The sequence below is a fragment of the Loxodonta africana genome, chromosome 19 (assembly GCF_030014295.1).
Source record: "Loxodonta africana isolate mLoxAfr1 chromosome 19, mLoxAfr1.hap2, whole genome shotgun sequence".
Taxonomy (NCBI): domain Eukaryota; kingdom Metazoa; phylum Chordata; class Mammalia; order Proboscidea; family Elephantidae; genus Loxodonta; species Loxodonta africana.
Genome location: NC_087360.1, coordinates 17,001,471 through 17,027,705, shown reverse-complemented (window position 1 = coordinate 17,027,705; position 26,235 = coordinate 17,001,471). Strand labels below are relative to the sequence as shown.

Below are 26,235 nucleotides of genomic sequence, written 5' to 3'. Positions count from 1 at the left end.
TATTCCTGCAATACCCAAACAAACCCATTGCTGTTGAGTCGATTCTGACTCATAGAAAACATATAGAACTGAGTAGAACTGCCCCATAGAGTTTCTAAGGAGAACCTGGTGGATTCTAATTGCCAACCTTTTGGTTAGCAGCCATAGCTCTTAACCACTACACCACCAGTGTTTCTGTTCCAGCAATCGTGGGTGGTATTTGGATAATATTTATCTTTGTGTTATGTTTGTTTGTCAAAGCTGCAATTCAGAGTGTCCTGGTTCTGGGACTTATTTTTATAGGGTAACTCCTCAGGCTCAATTATTCAACATTTGCTAGTATTAATTAAGGAGTAGTACTAACTAATGAATGTGGGTGCTGTATTAGAGCCCCCCCTTTTTTTTTCTTTCGTGATCAGAGGCCCAAAACTGTCTCTTATATTTAGAAGCCTGGATCTAGGGTTACATATCAAGATACAGGCAGTGCTGTTTTGCTGAATGCAGCTGTCCTGGTGAAGGCCAAAGATAGTTTGCTGATCCAGGAGCTGAGGCCAGCAATTTCATGTCTGCGTCTGCTTCTCCCCATAACTTATGGGCCAAGACAGGGCAACTTCAAGAGCTATAGCGATGTCAGCCTTAGCGATGCACAGAGTAATGGGACAGGGACATTTGCTACCTGAGCCATCCTCCCTCCGTTACAGCCAGTGCTGCCTTCTGTATGATCACATAACACTTTGTTCCTGTCACGCCTCCTTCTAATTGTTTGCATTCATGCCTGTCCCCCACTAGCCTGAGAGCCCTTCCCAGGGGTCTCTCTTTAATCATATGTGAATTTCCAAAGTCCAGCCCAGATCTTTGGTAGTACAGGTGCCGGGTAAGTATTGGTCAAACGAGGAAATGAATGAGATTCACAATATAATGAGAACATTCTTGGGAAAGTTAGATTACTTTCATCAGGCTTGTAGAAGGAATAGGAAGCAGCAGCATGCTTGCTGTGGGCAGTGCTTGATCTGTCTTTCCTGGTTAAAGCACTTAGGTTTTTTTTTTTTTTGTGGTGGGGAACCACACTTTCCACACCCTCAATCCATAAAGTTAGGGTGGAGCTGACCTCACCCTCAGCTCCAGTGGCTGAAATGTGATACAGGCCTGACCAAAGAGGGTACCACAACACCCCTGGCCACACTATCAATTCATATCGTGGTCACGCCAGTGTATCAATGGCTGGGATCCATTCCGATTGGTCAGTTCCTGTTCCAAATCAATTGTGCGTTATTTTAAATTGAACTTTTTTTATCCCCCTGAAGCTATTGGGAGAAGAGGCATTTCCTTTCCATTAGCATTGTTAAACAGGTAAGAAGAAGACTGAAGCTGCTGGCAGCCATCTTGCAACTTCGAAGCTAAAACTAACTCAGAAGCAGGGATGGATTAATCAATAAGCAGGGTACACCCAGGTTTAATTGTGCTTGTTTACTAATCTGTAGTGCACAGTTTCAACTGGGTTTTACCACATGATGAATTTCATCAGGTGAAATTGTGCACTATAGGTTAGTAAGTAAGCACAATTAAGCCTGAGTTCACCTTGCTTTCTTAAGTGGGTGCTTATTTATTTATTTTTTTTACCTTGCTTGTGGGTTAATCTGCCCCTGCTGGGAAGAAAGTTTGTTGTTAGTTGTCATCTAGTACATTCCCACTCAAGGCAACCCCATGTGTTGCAGAGTAGAACTTCTCCACTGAGTTTTCAAGGCTGTGACCTTTCGGAAGCAGATCGCCAGGCCCGCCTTCTGAGAGGCACCTCTGGGAACCACCAAACCCTCAGCTAGTAGAGCATTTCACCATTTGCACCACCCACGGACTCTCGGAGAAAGTTGGAGTTGAGAAATGGAGAGAGACAAGCTCCTTATAATACTCAATACCAAGATCCAGACATGCCTGAAGGTGTCTTTGGAATTTTCAGTTATGAAAATGAGCCAGTAAACTCTACCAGTTTTTGTCGGGTTGCTGAAGAAGCCCCTTGGCGGATGTACCTGGTCATGCTTTTCCTAATCGTGTTGTTAGGGTAGAGCAGAGGCAATTTCAGCCTCGGAGAAGACCTTCATCTCTCTCCTCACTCTTGAAGCTCTCTGCAGACCCCCTGTCTACCTGGGAGATCTTACTTGGTAACAAGAATGTTTTTTTTGACTTCATTGGAACCAAAGGTTTTTAATATATAGTAGAAAGGCTTTTTACCTTTTTGATTAGCCCGTAAATTAGTTTGGAATGGATGCCTCTCTAGTCACACCCTGTCCTCTGTATGGTTTTCCCTACAGGCTTGGGCAGGGATGGGTGGGTACATATTGGTTTTCAGAGTCTCTGAAAGGTGGGGAACTCCAAGAAAGCACAATTTACACACCATGGTAAACAGGCTTACTTAAAACCATTTTTATTCTGCCTCTCATTAACACATTCATTTGATTTGGATAGAAGACCAGGGGCTCCCCCACACACAAACAAAAACCACAATGTGAGAAACAGAAATCAGGATCCAACATGGTGGGCTGACTGTAGAACTTCTGTGTGCTGAGAATATATGTCCCTGATTTAGATGTCCTCCAGGGACAAGTGCTGGCTCAGGACAGACATCTTGGTGAAATGACTGGTAGAATGTGGTGTCCGTCAGTTTTTATTTTTTGTTAGGGTTCAGTATTTTAACAAATGTCTGGGATTTATAATAAAACTCACAACAATGCTTTGATTTTGCATAAAACCTTAGAATTTCCCCTCAGGGGCATTTACATCTATTAAGGCAATGAATTCTTACAACAACACTGTGAGGTAAGTAGACAGGCATTCTTTGTTTTCCAGAGGAAGAAATTTGAGGCACAGAAAGAAACTAAGAAACTTGCCTCAAATCAACTTGCATAGCTAGTTAGTTGGAAAAAAGGGACTGGACAACAGGTATTTTGTTCCACTCAGCTTCTTATTCATTTAACTAGAATAAGCTACTTTCTCTTTTGCTTAAAAAAAAAAGTTGGTGCAGTTATTGTGGTGTTTCTAACATTAGTTCTTTGATTTTTGCTGCGTATACGCATTGCCTGTTATGTTAATCACTTGGTGTTTTTCTTAAATTATTTGAAAAGCAACACATCCCTTAGTAGAAAGCCATAAATGGAAGGTCATAAATAAAAATAAAAACAATGAAAACAAGACAATGGTATTAAATTTTATTTAGGCAGAAGGCTCTGAACCTGAGGCCTGCTCTTTCTTTGTTAAAAAAGGAAAAGAGCCGTAATGTCAGAAAGGTGTTAGAGACCTGCTAGTACTAAACAGAGACTTTCTCCTGGGTGTAATCAGGATTGAAAAAAGAATAGAAAACGGAAAAACTGTCTTTATGATTCGGTGTTACTTAATGTTGTGTGTGTGAACTACTTAAAATTATCTTGTGTACCACCTGTGGTACGCAAAGCATCTCACGCTTTGGAAAACACAAGGTTGGTGTGTTCTGGTAGGCAGAATAATGGCGCTATTAAACTAGTATATTCACTCTGGAAGGGTTTACATTTGACAGAAAAGTATTGCAATGGGTGGCACTTCCAGGTGGCATACAGGAGAACCAAAGATCTTTCTTGAAATTTCCAAAAAAAAAAAGGTTGAAAAAAAGCACATTCCATAAACAGCCAGTTTATTCTCCAAAATGGGATGACGAAGGCACACATGTGCCTAGAATTGACTAACTATATTCTCAGAGTTTGTTTCAGTGAAGCCTAAGGTTGCGGTCAAGTTGACCAATGGAGGATAAGAGCAAGGTGCTGTTAGAAAAAGTGAGGATCAAGACAAAGGCCATGGGTTCACTGGATGACCCATGGGTGAACTCTGAGGGGTTGACAGGAGAAGGAGTTACTGAAGACTGGAGTGAAGTTACAGCATATGAAAAGAAAAAAAAAAAAAAAAATCCACAAATCCAGCTACTGTAGACAACTTTAAACATGCAACGATTGTTTGTGCTCAACATCTTCCGTCAACACCCATGCCCACAGCTCGTCCCAGGAACCTCCCTCTCCCCCCACGAAGTCCGCCCCTGGTGTAAAAGCCCCGGCTCCCTGAGGCGCTGCTCTGGGGAAGAGGCGTGGACACCGTGGTCTTCACCAAACTGAGGTTCTGAGACCGGATAGTTTCTTCTTTACAAATCAGTGACTTTGGCTGACGTGGCTGTGCTCCTTGGTTTTCGTAAAATTTGGACTTGGAATTCAGTTGCCAGGGACCTGCCTCTGGAGAGTCCTGGAGGAAGAGACCTTACCGTCTGAAGTCAAGGGTGTGTTCCTCAAATTCCTAGGGTATGTGCGGGTGAGGTCTGTTCTCCACGCTCACGGTGGACAGCTGGCTCCTCACATCCTGTGTGGTACAGACAGAGTGAGACAGACAGAAAGACAGCGTGACTGAGGCTCCATGGTGGACGACCGCTTGGTTATTAAACGTGAGTACGCCTGGGGTCGCAGTGAGTCGGAACCAACCTGATGGCAACGGGGTTGGTTGGTTGGCGTTTACTCTGACTAGCAAAGTGGTGAACGCAGACCAGCAGGTCTACGTGTTTTTGCCTCAGAGCACCGATTGCATTTTGAAAACTTTATTTGGAACATATATTTTAGTTTACGTGGGGCACTTGCCAAAAAAGAAGGAAAAAAATCACACCACACAGATGCAGCAAAAATGCTTCTTGAGCGTTTCTGAATCTTATTCTCAAGGAGCAGGAGTACTGTTAGCAGGTTGTTGTGCATCCTTCAGGCATTTCTCTTTGCATTTCCATACATAAATATGCACTTACTAATTATATGCCTTTTCGTGTGGGGGAGGGAGTTTAATATAAATGGGATCGTGCTGTACATATTCTGCAATTTTTTAATACTTAACAAATGTTTATATGCTGGCACTGCTGCAGGTGTAGGTAATAATAACAACCAACAGTTACACAGTACAATGGTAACCCACTGCCGTCGAGTCCATTCCGACTCATAGCGACCCTATAGGACAGAGTAGAACTGCCCCATAGAGTTTCCAAGGAGCGCCCGGCGGATTTGAATTGCCAACCTTTTGGTTAGCAGCCGTAGCAGTTAACCACTAAGCCACCAGGGTAGGCACTGTGTTTTACATGTAGTCACTCAAATTTAATCCTCACAACAACCTTATGAGGTAGATAATGTTATTATCCCCATTTTATAGGTGAGAAAACTGAGGCCCAAGGGTATGCAGCTGTGGAGAGGTAAAACCGGTAGCCATGATGCTGACTTACAGTGACTCCATGGAGAGTAGAACTGAGCTCTGTAGGGTTTTCAAAGGCTGATTTAATGGAAGCAGATTGCCAGGCCTTTTTTCTGAGGCACCTCTCAGTGGACTCGAGCTGCCAAGCTTTCAGTATGCAGCCAAGCACTTTAACCATTTGTACCACCCAGGGACTCCATTTAGAGGTAGAACCTGGATTTGAGCTCCAGTAAACCCTGGTGGCGGAGTGGTTAAGTACTACGGCTGCTAACCAGAGGGTTGGCAGTTCGCATCTGCCAGGTGCTCCTTGAAAACTCTATGGGGCAGTTCTACTCTGTTCTATAGGGTTGCTATGAGTCGGAATCAACTCGACGGCACTGGGAGTCTAGCTTCTCATTAGGCACCTTAAGTACTACACTCTACTATTACGAGCAGTGAAAGAAATGAAAATGTTCCTGGAGTTTTTCTGCATAGTACAAGGAAACTGTGGCGTAGTGGTTAAGAGCTCGGCTGCTAACCAAGATGTCGTCAGTTTGAATCCACCAGGTGCTCCTTGGAAACCCTATGGGGCAGTTCTATTCTGTCATACAGGGTCACTATGAGTTAGAATCGACTTGATGGCAACAGGTTTGTTTTTGTAGGAGGAAACAGGCCATAAACATAAGTATATGATTTGTCAGGGACTGCTAAGTGCTAAGAAGAAAAGTAAAGTCGGGTAAGGGGATGGAAAGAGGGAGGGTGGGGCTATGGGTGTTATTTGAGAGAAGTTGGTTAGGAATAACCTGTCTGCTAAGGTATTATGAGTACGCACCTGAAGAAGAGATGGGAGTAAGCCATGTCAGTATCAGGAGGAATAGAGTTCTCAGCAGATGTAACAGCAAGTGCAAAGGCCCTGAGGCAGGAGCATGCTTATGTTGATCAGAGAGGAGAGTGTGGAATGAGAGTGGAGGAGAGTGCTGGGAGATGAGATCATGCAGGGCCTTGTAAAGCCACAGTAAGGAAGGCATTTCCATGTTTAAACTGCAGTGTAGTATCTATCCTATGAATAAACTACTAGTATTTATTTAGCAGAGCCCCGGTGATGCAGTGGTTAAGAGCTACATCTGCTAACCAAAAGGTCGGCAGTTCAAATTCATCAGCCGCTCCTTGGAAGCCCTATGGGGCAGTTCTACTCTGTCCTGTAGGGTCTCTATAAATTGGAATGGACTCAACTGTGTCAGGTTTGGTGTGGTTTTTTGGACTTAAGTGTTCTACTGATGGACGTTTAGTTTTCGAGTTCCCCCATTCCAAACAGCTGCGGTGGATATCATTCCACATCCGTGGCTCACCACCCTGGCTGCATGTTAGAATCCCCTGGAGAGCTCTAAATCACACTAGCACCCAGCTGTATTAGGGAGATTCTAATTGGTTTATGGTGGGCCCTCAGCTTTGGGTTTTTTTAAAGCTCCCCAGGTGATTCTAATATGCAGCTCCGACAGGAGAACTATTTTACATGCCTTTTTGTGCACCTGAATACAGGGTGGATATCAACTAAAGTCGAATTGCTAGGTGGGTGGATACATGGATTTTTTTTGTTGTTGTTGTGTGCCTTGGATTGATTCTCACTCATAGAAACCCTATAGGACAGGGTAGAGCTGCCCCACAGAGTTTCCTAGGCTGTCATTTTTACAGGAGCAGATCGCCAGGTCTTTTCACCTGCGGAGCCGCTGGTGAGTTCAGATTGCTGACCTTTCAGTTAGCAGTCGAGCACTTAACGATTGTGCCATCATGGCTCCTACATGGATTTTAAGGCTTAATGAATACTTCCAGATTGACTTCCCAAAAGAGTGCCCCAATTTACTCTTCCATCTACAATGTAATATCCCATTCTTCATACTCTTGCCAACCTTGCTTGATATTACCCATCTTTTGTTTCAGTTTGGTACCAAAAAAAATAATGTTTCCTTGTTGCTTTAATTTGTGTTTCCCTGGTTACCATGTGGTTGAACTTTTTTTTTTTAATTTGTTTTACTTTACTGGATGAGGGTTTACAGAGCAAACTAGTTTCTCATTAAATAGTACACATACTGTTTTATGACATTGGTTAACAACCCCACAATGTGTGCACACTCTGCCTTTTCAACCTCAGGTTCCCTGTTACCAGCTTTCCTGTCCCCTCCTGCCTTCTAGTCCTTGCCCCTGGGCTGGTGTGCCCCTTTAGTCTCATTTTATTTTACGGGCCTGTCCAATCTTTGGCTGGAGGGTGAACCTCAGGAGTGACTTCATTACCGAGTTGATAGGGTTGCAGGGTTTCTCCAGTCTCTGTCAGGCCAGTAAAGCTGGTCTTTCTTTTTGAGTCAGAATTTTGTTCTACATTTTTCTGTAGCTCTGTCCAGGACCTCTATTGTGATCCCTGTCAGAGCGGTCAGTGGTGGTAGCTGGGCACCATCTAGTCGTACTGGACTCTGTCTGGTGGAGGCCGTGGTAGTGTGTTCCATTAGTCCTTTGGACTAATCTTTCCCTTGTATTTTTAGTTTTCTTCATTCTTCCTTACTCCCGAAGCAGTGAGACTTAGATAGCCTCTCACCGGCTTTTAAGACCCCAAATGCTACTCTCCAGAGTAGGATGTAGAACGTTTTCTTTATGAGCTATGTTATGCCAATTGAGCTAGATGTTGCCTGAGACCATGGTCCCCACAGCCCTGAGCCCAGCAGGTCAGACCCTCAGGGAGTTTGGGTATATCTATGGAGCTTCCATGACCTTGCCTTGTACAAATTGTGCTGGCTTTGCCAGTATTGTGTGTTGGTGGTTGAACATTTTTTCATGTGTTTATTCTGATTTTTCATCAGTTTCCCACCAGCTTATATCCTTTTTAAAGGAAAAATCTTTCCATTGTTGGTTGGTGACTTAGGTCTGACTTGTCTCTACTTCACCTACCTGACCAAACAAAGAAAAACTCTTCTTACTTTCTAGAAATGAGTAATATTTCCCCATTTTTTCATCATGGAGTCACTACAACTCTCTGAAGACATAGCTTTGCAAAACAATCCCCAGGGAGCCTTACCTCAGCCAGTAATACAGGGAAGAGGACAGATATGTTCTTTTTGTTTTTTGCAAAAGGGCCAACTTCTTGCTTATCCCCCACCTTGGTATATATGCCAATCTTGATACAACTGAAGGATATTTTGAGGCCCGGAAAGGACCCATTTCATCTTGTTTTCAAGACAGAAGCTCTGCCAGTACGGAGTGGGTTAATATCTGCTAACTCTCTGCCTGTTAGTGGGAGTCAATTGTCAGACCTTTAACCCTCTTTAGACATCAAATCCTCCCCTTAAGGAAACCTTGGAATATGAAGGCTCTTATTGTCAAGAATGGCGAACAAGCATTTTTAAAATGTGATACATATGCCTCGTTGTTTGATACTTACAAAACCACTCAGAGGTGTAAGTTCAGTGGGTTTCCATTGCATGTGTGTTTCGCTTAAGACAAGTCAATTATTCATGTTCCTCAGAAAGAAAAGAGCGACTATTTAAATAGAGCTGGAGATTCTAGCAATCATTCCACTCAGTGTTCATGAACATGGGATAGAGATGTGACTATTGCTGTGTGAACCTGGAGTGAGGTTCCAGTGTTTCAACATATGCCAGGAGCCCTACACACGGAAACTGCTTCAGCCAGAGCTCAACCCAGTGCTGGAGGGAACACTGGCTGTGTTGGGCTGATCAAGTTTCGGTGTGAGTCTCTAATATGATGCCGGTTTAAGGATTCTTCCAATATTAATTTTGATAATACTCAATGCTTGCCTTGTACCCTGACATTAGAACCTAACCCCCAAGTAAAATGAAGCTTCACCAGTGTCACCTTAGAGTGTCATTCATCATATTTTGCTTGCCTCCGTCACACCCAAGCCTTGTCATGTTATTTGGTTTTCCTGTTACAGAAGTTCCACTGACCATGAGCCTGGCCAGGAGGATGAGGAAGCTTGGGCAGTGTGTAAAATTTCCAGAGAGCAGGGGGAAGAATCAACAGCTGAACCTTCCACCACGTATCTTAAACAACCAGCCAATTGCGGTTGAGTCTTGGGGTGACCCCACACATGTCAGAGTAGAACTGTGCTCCACCCCTCTATGACTGATTTTTCAGAAAAGATCATCAGGGCTGCCTTCTGAGGTGCCTCTGGGTGGACTCAAACTTCCAACCTCTTGGTTAGCAGCCGAGTGTGTTAACTATGTGCACCACACAGGGCGTCCCCAAGAATCTTAGGGATTGTTGTTTTCGGAATCTTAGTCCTGTTTTGTGTAGCATGTCTACATAGTCGAGAATGTTTTCAGTTAAATGCAAAGCCCTAGAACAGTGGTTCTGCAGCTTGAAAATACTCAATTATTTTTGGGGAGGGGTTTGAAAAAAAATGCACATTCCAGGGTCCCACTCCCGGTAATTGTGAGTCAGCCTTGAGTGAGGCTCAGAAATCTACATTTTTACAAACATCCCAGATGGTTCTGTTGGAGGTGGTTCTGAGACCCAGGCTTTGAGAAGCGTGACTAAAATGACCTTGCTTAAATCCTCAAGGCCCCAGCAGAAAGTAAAAGCCTGCAGGGACTTGAATTATTAGAATTGCTAAATAATGACTACAATATTTAAACATTTGTGTGACTCATTTCTCCACCTTCCCTAGCAACTTGGGGGCAGAGGATTTTCTGACTTTGACGTACTGTAAATTTCTGTCCTTCTTGGACCAGAACACACCACCTCGGTCAGTAGAGCATTCTGTCCAAAGCTGCTGAATGTTTGATGTCATGAAACGTCATCTTTCTTTGCCCTGTCGACCATGTGTCTCACATATATATCTTGTAAAATCAGGATATGTTGAGACAGTTTTATGAACTTGGGTATAAGCCTATCATGAACCAAGACTATTCCAAGAATACTTGGGATTTTGACCATTTGGGCAGAAGAGGTTGGTCGCAGTCTTGATAAGAATAAAAGAATAATTTTTAAGAAGGCAGGAACGTCAGAATTTTTAAAAGGCAACCATTTAAGTCTGACATTATTTTCAAATGACTTGAAACTCAGAAAATTCACATATCCAAGGCCTTTTGTCTCACCTTCTGTCTTGGGCTCATTTAAAGCCAGATTTTTCCAGCCCTTTGGTTGAAGTCCTTGATACTTTTCAGACTGTTACAAAAGAGCCTCCCTGCGGGTACATCTGCTCTTGCGGTAACTTACTCCCATCCTTGGCGTTGAGTTTGATATAACAAGTCAGGCTGATGAGTTTGGTGATGTAAATGAAAACTGACCACTCTGTTAACAGCCACCATTGGCGCGTTCTTCCTTTCGGACTTTATGGGGAGGAGATGTACCAGGCTTTTGCCATCGGTGCTCGGTGGACCACTTGCCTCAGAACCCCCAAGGTGGGAGTGGGGAAGGTAGGGAGTGGGTTGGGCCTCACTTAGGACTTAGCGAGTTGAAATGGAGCTTGGATGTCACTTTCTTTTAAACCTCTGAGAAACTGGCCTTCTTGTTATTTTTTTAAACAGAAAGATAGACTTGATTTCATTCTCTAAAGGCTAACTTCTTTCTCTCCCTCTCTTTGTCTTTCTCAGGACACACAACAAAGCCTTTAAATTTGAGTTTCTTCATGGACTTCTAACAGTGGAAAACTTTTTTGTTTTCATTGATAACATGGGGGAAAAAAGTATCTAAAAGGAACGCGAGTGTCCATATGGGGAAATCATTATTATCCCCATTTTACAGATCAGGAAACTGAGGCACAGAGAGCTTAGTAACTTTACCAGATGGTCTGGGTGGCAGAGTTATGGTTTGAATCTTGTTAGAGCTGGCACTGAAGTCCAGGCTCTAACCACTGTGAAACACTGCCTCTGAAAAAGAAGGAGCACAGAAGTAGCTCCCATTCATCCCTTTGGTGTTATTGATAAACCTCCAGTGCAAGCATACCCACATAAATACCCGCTTCCCAGAGAGAACCACTTATGTTAAGGATGGAGGAAGGCGCTATACGTAAAGACTTCTGGGTCCCTTGAAAAACTTCTCGGTGTTCTCATGGGCAAACTGATCTTTCAAAGCCAAATTGGCTGCTGGAAGCTACAAAGTAGATAGTGCTCAGGTTGAAGGTCTGGGTTTTCTTGTTTGTTTTTGGCCCTTGCTATGCATTTAAACAATGTGAATTGGTTGCCGCCTTCTAAAAATCAAGAGATTTTATGTAAAAACTGAGCTCTCCAGCTTCCTTTGAAAAACTGTATTTTAAGTGGTAACGATCAGCTGGAGCAGAGTGGTGGCTGCCCCTTTAAAATGTGCTCACCAGTTCACCATAGTCCCCACTGCTCCCTATTGTCCTACTATTAGGCTCCTTCGTTCCTATGTGTACCCTGCCTGCTCCCTGCAGCCCTTTGACTTTGTAAACCTGTCACATCATCACATTTTTTTTTTTTGACATTGAAATTTCATATCACCCTCACTTAAATAAATTATGGAGTTAGCCATAGGTGAAGGCCACGTACTGGCCTTGGTGACTGGATATACTAAAAGAGACACATTGGTTTAGAGGCCGTGTAGTATTGTGATTAAGAACACAGCCTTCTGTGCCAGACCGTCTTAGGCTTAAACCCTACCTTTACCACTAACTAGCTGCGAGACCTCAGGCAAGTAACTTCACCTTTCTGAGCCTCAGTTTTCTCATTGGCAAAGTGGGGATAATAATACCTACCTCGTGGGGTTACTGTGAAGACTGAATGAGTTAATTCACGTAAAGAGCCTCAAACAATGCCTGGTATATAGTAAGTCCTATATCAGTGTCAGACAGTGAACAAGGAATACCAAAGAACAATTGATGTCTTTGAATTATGGTGTTGGCAAAGAATATCGAATATACTGTGGACTACCAAAAGAACAAACATATCTGTCTTGGGAGAAGTACAGCACCAATGTTCCTTAGAAGCGAGAATAGAGAGACTTTGTCTCACATAATTTGGATATGTTATCAGGAGGGACCAGTCCTTGGAGAAGGACATCGTGCTTGGTAAGGTAGAGGGTCAGCGAAAAACAGGAAGACCTTCAATGAGATGGATTGACACAATGGCTGCAACAATGGCCACAAACATATCAACAATTGTGAGGATGGCACAGGACAGGGCAATGTTCTATTCTGTTGTATACAGGGTCACTATGAGTCAGAACCAACTCAACGGCACCTAACAACAGCAACATGTCAATGTCACCTGCTATTATTACAACTCACTCAGCTCAAGCACTGGTCTGGATAGTATATGTTTTCACAATCCCCTAGGAACCAGGCCAGTACTTGGCCTCCTTCCTCTGGAATGTTGGTCTTTGCGTTTGGCTCATGAGTACAAAGCCTTGGACTCTTTTTAAGGGCTTCTTTCTAAATTCTGAGGACCTCAACCAGTAATGTTGGTAACAGTAGTAATAGTATTATCAATAAATGGTTTGCATTTTTTGGACACTAAGGAACAGGCACCAACCTCTACACATTGTAGGGGTCATCTAATTAATTCACAGTAGCTTTCTGGAATGGGTACTATTATAATCCTCATTTTACAGCTGAGGACACTGAGGTTGCAGGAGATTAAGCAATTGGCTGACGCTCTCATAGTGATAAGTGGTGGTGGTGGGGTTTGAAATCAGGTCCTCTGGAGCCAAAGCCTGCACCACCAGTCCCATGCCCCACAACCTCACACCTTAAACACGCACAAGCATATTTGTTGTTAGTTGTGGTTGAGTTGATTGACTCAAGACCACTCCATGTACGCAGAGTGGTACTGCCCCATAGGGTTTTCAAGGCTGTGATGTTTTGGAAGCCGTTCTTTAGGCCTGTCTTCCAAGGTGCCTCTGATTGGGTTTGAACTACCAACCTTTTGGCTAGTAGTTAAGTGCTTAACTGTCTGCACCACCCAGGGCCTCCTCACAAGCACATTATGCCTTCTTTAAAGAATAGAATAGAGTGCGTTCATGTCTGTTCTCCAACCATCTTCCTTTTCACAGGCCAACATGACAGATTCGTCACCTTAAAAGCAAGAAACCTTGAAGTTTCTTTGATGTTTTAGTGTCTTTTTCTCCTCTCTGGATAAAACCACCTGTTTCTCCCTCTGTGACACTTCCTGTTTTGACATCTCCTCCATCCAGGTGCCACTGATTTCTCTTGGACCTGGCTTGTCTGATAGGAAGTTGGTCTGGCTATGACATCCGCTACCCTCTTGGCTGCCAGGGTTGGGTTGGCTGATGTGGCTGGTTAAAGGGTGTCTTCTTCCTTCCTCACCCCATCCGGGTGTGCTCTTCCTGAAACTGAGGACATCCAGCCAAAGAGGTTGACCTTCTCTGCTAGAGGGACATGGTGCTTTGGTCAAGGGTATGGTGGTAACTGTGCTGCCCTTGCAGAAGGGCGAAAGGATGTTTCAGAGTTACTATCTGTCTTGCCAGAAATTACAGAGCAAGACAGAGATGGATCTGAACTAGTCATTTCTGGGCCCGAGCTGTCCATCACACTACCTTGTCCCCTGCCAGACCTCAGCTGGAAGGTGTCATTGATTCTAGAAGACAAAGAGGGAAGCATCAACAACATCCATTTCTTTAAGAGTTAGAGCTCACTGGCAATATTAAAAATGTGTGGAGACTCTTCTGTCCTTCAACTAAACATTTAAGGTAGTTCAATGCAAAACCAAGGAACGCTGGTGGTGCCATGGTTAAATACTCAGCTGCTAATTGAAAGGTTGGCGGTTTGAACCCACCTAGCGGCTCTGCAGAAGAAAGGCCTGACAGTCTCCCCCTGTAAAGATTACTATCTGGAAAACCACATGGGGGTCGTCATGAGTCAAAAATGACTCAACAATACCCAACAACAGCAACAATGCGAACTCACATATGAACCCATTTGGCAGGTCAGGTGGTAAGGCAGAGCACGTTATAATTCTGAATATCCTATTTACTGTCCTATGTTTGTCACCCTGTTGTATTTAGGTGGGACTATGTGACAGTTTTAGCAAATAAATTGTGAGCGAATGTGGTGTCTGTCACTACTGGGCTGAGGCAGGGAAAAGCCCCTGTGGGATTCTCCGGTCTTCCTTTTGCCTGTCTTAGCTTGAGGAGATCTCAAGTTCTAGATCTGAGGCTGGTAAACTACAGTTCATGGGCCAGCCACCTATTTTTTGTAAATAAAGTTTTATTGGAATACAGATATATCCGTTTGTTTACATATTGTCTATGACTGCTTTGTGCTGAAATGACATAGCTGAGTTGCTGCAACAAATAGTATGTCCCAAAACCAAACCTGTTGCCGTCAAGCTGATTCCAACTCATGGTGAACCCCATGTGTTACACAGTAGAATGGTGCTCCATAGGGTTTTCTTGGCTGTAATATTTTATTATTTTTTTTCCTAAATTTTATTTAGTTTGTTGTTGAGAATATACACAGCAAAACACACCAAGTCAACAGTTTCTACATGTACAATTTAGTGACATTGATTACATTCTTTGAGTTGGGCAACCATTCTTACCTTCCTTTTCTGAGCTGTCCCTCCCTCATTAACATAAACTCACTGCCCCTTAATTTCCTATCTAATTTTTTGAGTTACTGTGGCCAGTTTGATTCCATATAGATCTTAAAAGAGCATAATCTCAAGGCAGACCTTTTTTTACTAGTTAAGCTAAACTGTTGTTCTGTTTTAAGATGACTTCAGGGGATATTTCTGGTTTGAAGTTTAAAGATTATCTCAGGGCAATAGTTTCAGGGGTTCATCTACTGTCCATGCCTCCAGAAAATGTAGAGTCCATGAGAATTTGCAATTCTGTCATTTTCCCCCTTTTGATCAGGATTTTTCTGTGGGATCTTGGATCAAAATGTTTAGTAGTGGTATCTGAGTACCATCTAGTTCTTCTTATCTCATGGCATAGGAGGCAGTTGTTCATGGAGGCAATTAGCCAAAACATGCCATACCTTCTTCCTATTCCTGACTCTCCGTTTTCCTTTGTTGCACCAAGTAAATAGAAACCTGTTGTTGAGCCTTGGACGGCTGCTTGCAAACTTTTGAGCCACCAGGCTCTATGCAAAGAACTAGGAGGTAGAACAGAAACACTAAACCTGTTATTAGGCCAGTTAACTGGGATGCTGCATGAAACCGTGACCCTAAGCCTCCAAACCAAGGAACCAAATCCCATGAATTGTTTGATTGCACATAAGCAGCCTTAGCAGCTATTCTTTTTTTTTTTTTTCGTAAATTGGCTGTAAATTATAGTTGTAAACTAGAAGCAGTTTGCCAGGCCTTCCTTCCATGGAGCTGCTGGGTAGATTCAAACTGTCAGCCTTTAGGTTAGCAGCTGAGCGCAAACGGCTTGTGCCACCCAGGGATCCTGTATGACCCACAGGGCATAAAACGTTTACCATCTGAATCTTTACAGAAAAAGTTTGTTGACCCCTGTTCTAGATAGAGCAGCTCCAAGCTGGTGGAGCTTCTGAAAGCCTGGGGCGCAGAATGACTGTGTGAAGGAGAAAACTTCCACTGACCTGTGTGGCTCATGCAGAGTAACTGAGGAAAAATCCCCTTTGTTCGGGGTTGTTAATAGAGCCCAACCTTACCTACCCTAATGGAGTCCCATGGTCATTCAAGAAGGACATTTTACGTCTGGAGGAATTCGAAGACCCTACTTACCGCTTTGTGAAGTGAACTGCACAAGTGATGCTGATGATGAGAAGGCCAATGATTATGGATGCGATGGCCACCCACTTGGCATTCCGCCCCAGCCGCCTGGCTCCTTCGAAATCTCCTTCATTGTAGCTGTGTAGAGACTGTGGGGCACAAGAGAAGAGCTGGTGATGACAGGCAAACCACAAGGAAGGACACGTGCTTCTTGGGCTGTCCTGATAAAAGGCGCCGTGAGGCCCTTGATGACTTTGCCAGTCTTAGTGTCGGCTTCTGAGCAGGTAGCATGGCTAACACTTCCTCCAGGGAGCCTTCCCTGAACTCCCAGGCTGAGTGAACTGCCCCCAGTTTATTTCATAATTACTCTTATCTTAGCATTTACCATTGTTGTTGTTAGCTTCCTTCAAGGCAACCCCGAGTCATGGTGACCCCATGCACAGTGGAGTGAAACACTGCCGGTGCTGGGCCATCTCCATGATGGGCTACGAGTAGGACCATTGTGAGAGAGTTTTTGCTGGCTGATTTTTGCAAGTGTATCACCAGGCCTTTCCTCCTAGTCCGTCTTAGTTTGAAAGCCCCCGTGAAACCTGTTCAGCATAGCAGCAACACACAAACCTCCACCAAGAGATGGGTGGTGGGTGCACATGGGGTGCGTTGGCCGGGAATCCAACCCGGGTGTCCTGTATGAGAGGTGAGAATTCTATCACTGAACCACCACTTCTCCTTAAGCATTTACCACAGCACATTAGAGTCCTTGATTTTATCTCTCCACTAGAGAGTAAGTACCGTGTGGGCAGGGATCGTTATTAGCACAGTGTAGCAATGATCAGTGCAGTACTTGTCATGCAGAAGCTGCCTGATAAATACTTGTAAAATGAAAGGAGAGATGGGTATTTCACCTTGTCCACTAGAACAGGAGCTGGCAAACTATGACCCAAGTTTATGAATCGTTTGAACACAGCCACAATCATTTGTTTAAGTATGGTCTGTTGTTGTTTTTATACAACAATGACCATGCAGTCCGCAAGGCGTAAAAAAAATGATTTGATCCTTTACAGCCAGAGTTTACTTATCCCTGCAATAGAAGGTAGGTCCATGAGGTCAAGGACCTGGGCTGACTTTTTCACCTCTATGCCCAGGCAAGGCTGACATTCAACTGGTACTCACTGATAATGAATTTAACCGATAATCACTTGCCATCAAGTCTGTTCTGTTTCATGGCGACCCCATGTGCGTCAGAGTAGAATTGTATTCTATAGGGCTTTCTCATTAGAAGCAAGGATGGTGAGACTTTGTCTCACATACCTTGGACATGTTATCAGGAGGGCTCAGTCCCTGGAAAAGGACATCATGCCTGGTAAAGCGAAAAAGAGGAAGACCCTCAATGAGATGGGCTGACCCAGTAGCTGCGATAGTGGGCTCGTACATGGCAACGATTGTGAGGATGGCGCAGGACCAGGCAGTGTTTCATTCTGTTGTACATAGGGTCGCTGTGAGTCGGGACCAACTTGGTGGCACCTAAGAACAACAACAGGGTTTTGGGTGGCTGATTTTTTAGAAGTAGATTGCCAGGCCTTTTGGGGCACTTCTGAGCGGACTAGAACTGTCAGCCTTTTAGTTAGCAGTTGAGCATGTTAATCATTTGCATGACTCAAGGACTTCACCACGACTTCGTTCTTGGGTGCCGTTGAGTTGATTCCAATTCATAGGGACTCCCTGTGACAGAGTAGAACTGCCACGTAGGCTTTCTGGGCCATGATTTTTGCAGAAGCAGCTCACCGGGTCTTTCTCCCGCAGAGCTGCTGGTGGGTTAGAGCCACCGACCTTTGAGTTAACAGCCAAGTGCTGAACTGTCTGCCCTGCCAGTTATTAAAATATTGAAATACTTTTGTTGTTGTTAGTCGCCCTGGAGTCAGCTGACTCTTGGTGACCTTATATATAACAGAACAAAACGTCACTATTAAATAGTAGTTCTCCTGACTTCTACCTTCTCCCCTAATATCCTAGCCATCCTGGTCCCTTCTCAGAATCCTCCAGATTCCTCCATGAGCCAGCAACCTAAGGGTTAACACTTGGCCCAGCAGAGCATCCTTTCTCATTCCAGGCCTGTGCCAAATGTGTTTAATATTTAAAATATTGTCCTTGTTGTGAGTACTTTGAACAGTGTCTGACACACAGTAGGAGCTTAAGAAATACATATGGACTGAACGGATAAAGAGGTGTGTCTGTTTCCCTATAGTATGTGAGTTCCGTGAGACATAGTGGAGTCTCCCAGGACCTAGTCCAGTGCCAGGCAAAGAAGAGGTGCTCAGAGAATGCTTGTCATTGAACCGAAAGCCAGTGCCGTTCTTCTTCTTGATAAGAAGCCCGCTTTATCCTCCCACTGCTAGGAATTGCTCAAAAGTTGTGCTCCAGTCCAACCAAACCAAAACCAAACCCACTGCTGTCGAGTCAATTCTGACTTATAGCGACCCTACAGGACAGAGTAGTACTGCCCCACAGGGTTTCCAAGGAGCGCCTGGCGGATTCAAACTGCTGACCTTTTGGTTAGCAGCCATAGCACTTAACCACTACACTACCAGGGTTTCCCTCCAGCCCAAAGAAGGCTGGAAATTTTTATTCACAGGTTACGTACTGAGGGACTCTAATAGTACTGTGTTGGAATCGACTTGACGGCACTGGGTTTGGGTTTGTGTGTGTGTGTGTGTGTGTGTGTGATCTCAGTGGGAATCTTGACTCTCAAATTATAGCACTTTAATAATAATTACCCTTCTTCCTGCACTATTAAGGGCTTTAGGCATATGCAGACAGTTACGAGCCAGAGAAACACCCAGATACCACAGGACTGTCTGTTTCCGGAACCTTCCATTAATTCTTGGATACAGGCCACCTCAGTCAGCAACAGGCTGGAAGACTTGGCAATGCAAAGGACTTGCTTTCGGGCCCCTTGTGTAAATGGCGGAGCTGGAACTTGCAGTGACATTAGGGACTACCAGCAAGGTGAGTTCCAGAATCCTGAGTCCCAGATTTTGGAGTTCTCAACCCTGGCTGCACATTACAACTACCTGGGTAGTTAAAAAACAAAACAAAAACCAGATAACAGGACCCCTCCAGGGAAGATTCTGATCTATTTGGTGTGGGGACCAGGTACCAGGACTTTTTAAAAGCTTTCCAGGATTGAAAGCCTCTGGTCCAGCAGCTATCTGTAATATCCTAAAAGGTCAAGGTGCTCACCACCTTAAATGTCCCAAGGAAGGAAGCAACAGAGCATGGACTCTAAACTCAGATAAACCTGAGTTCAAATTCCACCTTCATTAGCTGTCAGAGCCAGGGCAAGTTATCAAGCTTTCTAAGCCTCGGTGCCCTCATCTGTAAATTGGGTTAATAGTAATGGCACCTATTTCACACTGGAGGATCCAGTGAGTTAACGCATGGGATGTGGTCAGCATTGCCCAGCACATACAACATGCTCAGTAAATGTTAGTTTTTGCTGTGCCACTACCGGTCCCTGTTTTTCTTTTTAAGTTGAAATCCTTGGTGTGAGGTAGCATCATCTTGGCTGTTTATCGGAATTATAGATGATCAGGCTTTTCGCCTTGTTGGAGCAGAATCTTTGGGGACTCAAGTTTGAGAATCTTTGTTTTAGAGGCATCACAATCAAAGTCGCTGCATCGAATCTTAGGACCCCAAATTTTGAGCTCACGACCCAGTTTAGAATCAGGTCCTCCAGAATTGATTATTCCATTGTGTTCCCTTGTAAGACGCAGTTCTGAGATTCACAGTGGCAGTGCCCTTGTGTTGCTGTATCCAGAGGAAAATTACTGAGCACCCTCCTTCCCAAACACCGTCAGTTCCTGGCTGTTTGTGTAAAAAGACATTTTCAGGTCCTCGGCAGCAGTGACTGAAAAAGTGGGGAGAACAGCCATCTTTGTCATATTGAAGGTACCTCTGTCATCTGTGCCTTGAGTGCAGGTGTGATGGGGGATCCTGGGCCACCTGGTGTGTTATTACAGGCCAGCAGAGCCATGCTGGTGACCTAGCTGAGGGGGATTTGAGTGCAAACCACAGGCGAGTCCTGACCAACCTTCACTAGCTGCTGCCAGTCTGGCAAGATATATGGGACCCTTCTCTTGGCAAACCATCATCTCTCTGGGGCTCTTAATAGAGCCATTGAGCAACCCAGAGATGGGGTGCAGCTGCTGGCTTGCAAAACAAATGAAAAGCCTCCCTAAGCATCAGGTGTGACTCTCCTCTCCCTAGGAGTCTTCCTTATGAATCAGTTCCCTTCTCAGTTCTTGGAGAAGGTGTTTGCAGTGAGTAAATCTGTTGGGGAAATAAATGCAAGGGCATGGAGGGGTGAGAGTGGGAGACTTCAGAACTCCCAGGCTTCCCTCTGAAGGACTTGACTGGCTACGAGGCTCAAGCGTCAGGGTGGAGGTGTGTCAGTGAAGTTGGATGGAATCCTTCCCCACCAGAAAAATTCATTGGCTGTCGTTTTCTTCCCTCTCCCAATTGAAATTCCACACTTAAGGTCTCCTGGCGGCTGCGACAAGCCGAAGTGGCAGAAATGGGTTTTAGAGAAAACGGCGTGGTTTATAAATATTTTTCTGAAGAGTTGGGAAAACAAACTGTCCTGACTGTTGAGGAAGAACTAGAAAGAAATAGGATAACTTAGATCTTTAAAATACATATGAGCATATTCTTTTAAAAATTATAAATGTAACTTATGAACACGTAAAATATTCAAATGCCACAGGAAGCATCTACGGTCAGTAGTAACCCCTTCCCTGCGGTCCTCATTCCCGGAGACGACCACTGTAAGCACTTGGGCAGTTTGCTGCTGGATTCCTGCCCCCAACACACACACTCAAATAATATGGAAGGAAACTGACACATTTCCGTGCTTCCATTTTGACTAAGCACATCATCTGTCATAGCCAGGAAAAAGAAGAGCGGTTTACGCCCTAAGATAAACCAAGAAGAACAGGGTCAGCCTGTCTAGTCTTGATCCCTCAAAGATTAAAACTGGGAGCAATTCCCGCACATCTCGGCCAAGATGGCTTCATTCCCGTCTCTTACAACGCTGATGCCTGAACACAGGGCAATTCCTTTGTGGTGGGTTGTAATCTTGTGAGAAAGATAGTGGTTTTTTTTTTTTTTTAATCACAAAAGACTAATGTGAAACTTGGTAACCTTGGTAATTTTGTGCTGGTTTCCACTGAAGACTTGTGCTTTCTATTTGGCTAGCCGGTCGTTTTGAAGTCAAACTCCCTCGCATCTCTTACGTTTTTCTTAGCGCTCCAGCCTTTGACAAAATAATAATGATAATGTTGTCATTAGTTGCCACGGAGTAGGCTCCCACTCACAGCAACTTCGTGTATAACAGAACAAAATGTTACGTGGTGCTGTGCTATCTTCACGGTCATTGCTGTGCTCAAGTTCATTGTCAGAGCTACTCTATTTTGAGTGCCATCCAACCTAACCAAAAAACCTGTTGTCCCCCTCACACCCCCCTGCCCCAGACTATTGCCCTGAGGCACCCTCCTGACCTGGAACTGAAGCCATTCCCAGACGTCACCTTCCAGCCAAATAGACACAAGTCCATAAAATAAACAGTAACACTTGAGAGGAAGGTGCTCCTTAGAAAAGTCAATTACACGAAATCAAAAGGGCAATGTCTGCCCAGAAGCAAAGACGAGAAGGCAGGAAGGGGTAGAAAATCAGGACCAAAGGAAACAGGGAACCCAGGGCAGAAATGGGGAGAGTGCTGACCACATTGTGGGGAATGAAACCACAGCCATGAAACACGTTCCGTACAAACTATCGAACAGGAATCTAATTTGCTCTGTAAACTTTCACCTAACGCACACACACAAAAAAAAAAGAAAAACAAAAAAGAATCATTGCTGTCAAGTTGATTCCGACTCATAGTGACCCTATAGGACAGAGTAGAGCTGCCTCATAGGGTTTCCAAGGCTGTAAATCTTTACGGAAACAGACTGTCATATCTTTTTCCTGTGGAGCAGCTGGTTCAAACCACCGACATTTTGGTTAGCAGCCAAGCGCTTGACCACTGCGCCAGAAGGGCTACTTCCAGCCTACAGGGTTCATTTTCCAGCGGTGTATCAGACAATATTCTCTTGTGATCCATAAGGTTTTCATTGGCCAAATTTTGGAAGTAGGTTACGAGGCCTTTCTTCCTAGTCTGTCTTAATCTGGAAGCGCCACTGAAACCTGCCTACCGTGAGTGACACTACTTGTATTTGAAATACTGATGGCATAGATTCCAGCTTCATAGCAATGTACAAGCCACCACAGTACAACAACTGACAGATGGATGGTGGAATGATAACAAATAACATTTATTGCACATTTGTTATGTGCAAGGCACTGTGTTGAACACTGTTCAAGGATTGTCTCATTAATCCTTCCAATAACCCTATGAAGTAGGCACTTAGCATTTACCATTGTTGTTGTTGTTAGCTGCTGTCAAGTCATCCCTGACTCATGATGACCCCATGTACAACTGAAGAAAATGCTGTGATGAGTCCTGTACCATCCTCGTGATCGGTTGTGGATTGGGCCATTGTGATCCATAGGGTTTTCTTTTTTTTTTTTTTTTTACAGGGTTTTCATTGGCTGACTTTCAGGGGTATATATTGTTTGGCCTTTCTTCCTAGTCCATTGTGCATGGACTTGCTGTGAGTCAGAAGCCAACTTGGTGGCAGCTAACAACAACATTAAGCAATTACTCTTCATTATCCCCTTCTATCTCCTGGCAACCACCATCTCTCTGGACTTACCTATTCTGGATATTTCATATAAAAGGATCTATACAGTATGTGGAAACCCTGGTGGCGAAGTGGCTAAGTGCTACAGCTGCTAACCAAGAGGTGGGCAGTTCAAATCCGCCAGGTGCTCCTTGGAAACTCTGTGAGTCAGTTCTACTCTGTCCTATAGGATCGCTATGAGACGAAATTGACTCGATGGCAGTGGGTTTGGTTTTTTGTTTTTTATAAAGTATGTCCTGACCTTTTGTATGTCTTCTTTCACTTAGCATAATGTTTTTGAGGTTCATCCATGTTATAGCATGTAATAGTACTTCGTTCATTTTTATGACTGATCAACATACCACATTTTGTTTATCCAGTTACCAGTTGATGGACACTTGGGTTGTTTCTACCTTTGGGCTCTTACAAATAGTGCTGCTATAAGCATTTACGCACCAGTTTATGTGTGGATGTAAGCTTTCATTTCTCTTGGGTATTTTCCTAGGAGTGGAATTGCTGGGTCATATGGTAAACTCTGGAACCCTGGTGGCACAGTGGTTAAGAGCTATGGCTGCTAACTGAAAGGTTGGCAGTTTGAATCCACCAGCCGCTCCTTGGAAACCCTGTGGGGCAGTTCTACTCTGTCCTGTAAGGTCACTATGAGTCAGAATTGACTCGACGGCAGCGGATCTTTTTTTTTTTTTTTTTGACGGTGACTCTACGTTTAACTTTTTGAGGAACCACCAAACTGGTATGCACAGTGGCTGCACCACGTTACATTCCCAGCAACAATGCACAAGGGTTCCTATTTTCAGTATTTTCACCACACTGTGTTATTTTCTGTGTTTTAAATTGTTTTTATTTGTTATAACCATCCTTGTGTAGGTATAAGGAGTCCCTGGGTGGTGCAAAGGTTAATGCACTCAGCTGCCAACAGAAAGGTTGGAGGCTTGAGACCACCCAGAGGTGCCTTGGAAGAAAGGCCTGGCAATCTACTTCTGAAAAATCAGCCATTGAAACCCTGTGGAGCACAGTTCTACTCTGACACACATGGGTTCGCCATGAATTGAAGTTGACTCCATGGCAGCTAGTTTACCTTTTTTGGTTTGGAGTAGGTGTGAAGTCATATCTCATTGTAGTTTTGATTTCTATTTCGTTAATGACCAGTGGATTTGAACATCTTGTTGTGTGTTTATTGGCCATTTGTATATCTTCTTTGGAGAAATGTCTATTCAAGTCCTTTGCCCATTTTTTAATTGGGTTGTCTTTTTGTTGAGTTGTAAGAATTCTTTATATATTCTAGATATTAAATCCTTATCAGACATAATTTGCTAATATTGTCTCCATGTTCATTGCCTGTAAACTTATATTTGTGGTGCTTGGATATTGTCCAGAATTCTGGTCCAAGCTGTAGATCTCATAGTTTAGTAGAAAAAAACCCTTATTTTAAGTAGCCTGTTGCTGTCCTGTTCATTCTGCAGAGTATGTTAAAAAGGACATTTGTTCCTTTTCAGGAGTCTGTTGGTGGAACAAACGATTAAGTGCTCGACTGCTAGTTGAAAGGATGAAGGTTTGAACCCACCCAAAATGTCACAGCCTTGAAAACCCTATGGAGCAGTTGTGCTGTGTAAACATGGGGTCGCCATGAGTCAGAAACAACTCAGTGACTAACAACAACAACTGTTTCCTTCTAGTTTGTTTTTTTTTTTCCTTTGTGGTGCAAATGAGCGTTCATAAGAACTGCAGAACAAATAGGCTGTGGTCATACATTTTACAAGGTACTCAAGAGTCTCCAATGCCTGGACTCATGTTGGCAAAATGTAATAGTTGTTACAAAACCTAGGAAGAGCGGCCAGGGCTTGGTCAGCTGCCTTGAGCCAGCGAAGGTCACACTTCCTGCAGAAAAGGGAGCAAGTCCCTCTCTCTTGTAGTAAATACTAACAATGTCACTGTCAACTGCATCTAGTTATTTTAAGCTTATTTATACACCATTTCCTTTGGCAGACACAGGATACTCAAATATGCATGGAAGGCAGTTTGGCCAGGAGCCAGATGAGGGTGAGTGTTTCTATGCTGAACCTCAAGAAGTGGAGAACAGCAGGCTGTGTAGCGAGGCCAGGCAGTGAGGATTCCTGGCTACCACCAGAAGGTACATGCAACTCCTGGAATCGGCACTTCAAAGAGAGAAAGACCCCAAATAATCCCATGCCTTTTGGTAACCGGAGTTCTAGGAATTTTGTGACACTCCCCCTCCCCCACAAACAGTCCTGAAGGAAAAGGACTTTGTTCTTTCCCTCTGGTCTGTAAACCAAGTGCAGACCTACAATAAAACTCTCTGAAGTTGCACTTTTTTGTATTCTGCAATGTCGATGGTTCCCAACCCTGGCTATGCCCTTTGCCGTCAAGCCGATTTCAACTCACGGTGACCCCATGTGCTTCAGAGCAGAGCTATGTTTTTTGATGACTGTCATCTATGGCCCTGGAGGCCTAGTGGTACAGTGGTTAAGAGCTTGGCTGCTAATCAAAAGGTTAGCGGTTCGAATCCACCAGCCGCTCCTTGGAAACCCTATGGGGGAGTTCTGCTGTTCTATAGGGTCATTGTGAGTTGGAATCGATTCGACAGCATCGGGTTTGGTTTTCTGGGAATCTGTGGCATGAGATTGCTAGGCCTTTCTTCTGTGGCACCATGGGGTGGATTTGAAATTCCAACCTTTTGATAAGTAGCTGAGTATAAACTGTTTGCGCCACCCAGACATTAGAATTACCTATGAGAGACTTTAAAAAGCTCCTGTACTCAAGCCCTGCCCTATACCAGTTGAATCAGAATCTCTAGGGGTGGGTCTTCAACATCAGTATTTTTTTAAAAGTGTTCCAGATCATTCTGAGGGGTAGCTAGAGTTCAGAACCACTGCCTTATAGTATAATACTATATTATGTTAAACTAACATAATGTGAATATAAGTAATTACATAAGTAATAAGAAAGTATAATAATTAACTCATTAATTAATTCATTCATTTAAAAATCATTTATTAAGCACCAACTATGTCCCAGGCACTGCTCCCTGCCCTCTTGGAGCTTACATTCTCTTGGAGACAGAAAACAAGTAAACATGCAAATAAAGAAGATTACAGAATATTATGAAGCCAAGAAATAGGATAAAGAGTTGAAGAAAAGTGAGTTGGAGGGAGAGAGCTCTCTCCAAGGAGGGGCAGCTAGATGAAGTTCTGAAGACCTGGGGAGAAGCCAGGCCTGCAAAGAGCAGGAGGAACAAACATGTCAGAGAGAGTGGCAAGTACAAAGGCCCTAAGGTGGGGAAGGGACCCCAAGGAAATCCAGTGTGGCTGAAATGTAGGAGCAAAAGAGAGAGGATCGAGATAGAGATGACATGAGGCTGGAGGGGTAGCCAGGGGCTATATACATAACAGTAGTAAATTACTGTGATGTCAAATTAGCTATCGATATTGAGTGCCTGTTCTGTGCCGGGTCCTGGGCTAAACAATTTTCATACATCATGTAAGTGATTCCTCGTAATAATCTGTATGGCAATAGAAGTAATTTTATCTCTCATTTTACTGATGAGAAAACTCAAACTTGGAACTCAA

General features: G+C 43.9%; 1 protein-coding gene across 1 annotated transcript in view; it reads right to left on the bottom strand.

The window, feature by feature from the left end:
• Positions 1-2,387: 2,387 nt before the first annotated feature.
• Positions 2,388-26,235, bottom strand: part of TMEM233 (transmembrane protein 233) — a 46,536-nt gene continuing 22,688 nt past the window's right edge. Inside the window, exons 2-3 of the mRNA XM_064272271.1 lie at positions 15,870-16,006; positions 2,388-4,347 (exon numbers count right to left, since the gene is read on the bottom strand). Of these exons, the coding sequence (XP_064128341.1) occupies positions 4,341-4,347; positions 15,870-16,006 (144 nt within the window). The 3' untranslated portion in view covers positions 2,388-4,340. The remainder of the gene's footprint in view (positions 4,348-15,869; positions 16,007-26,235) is intronic.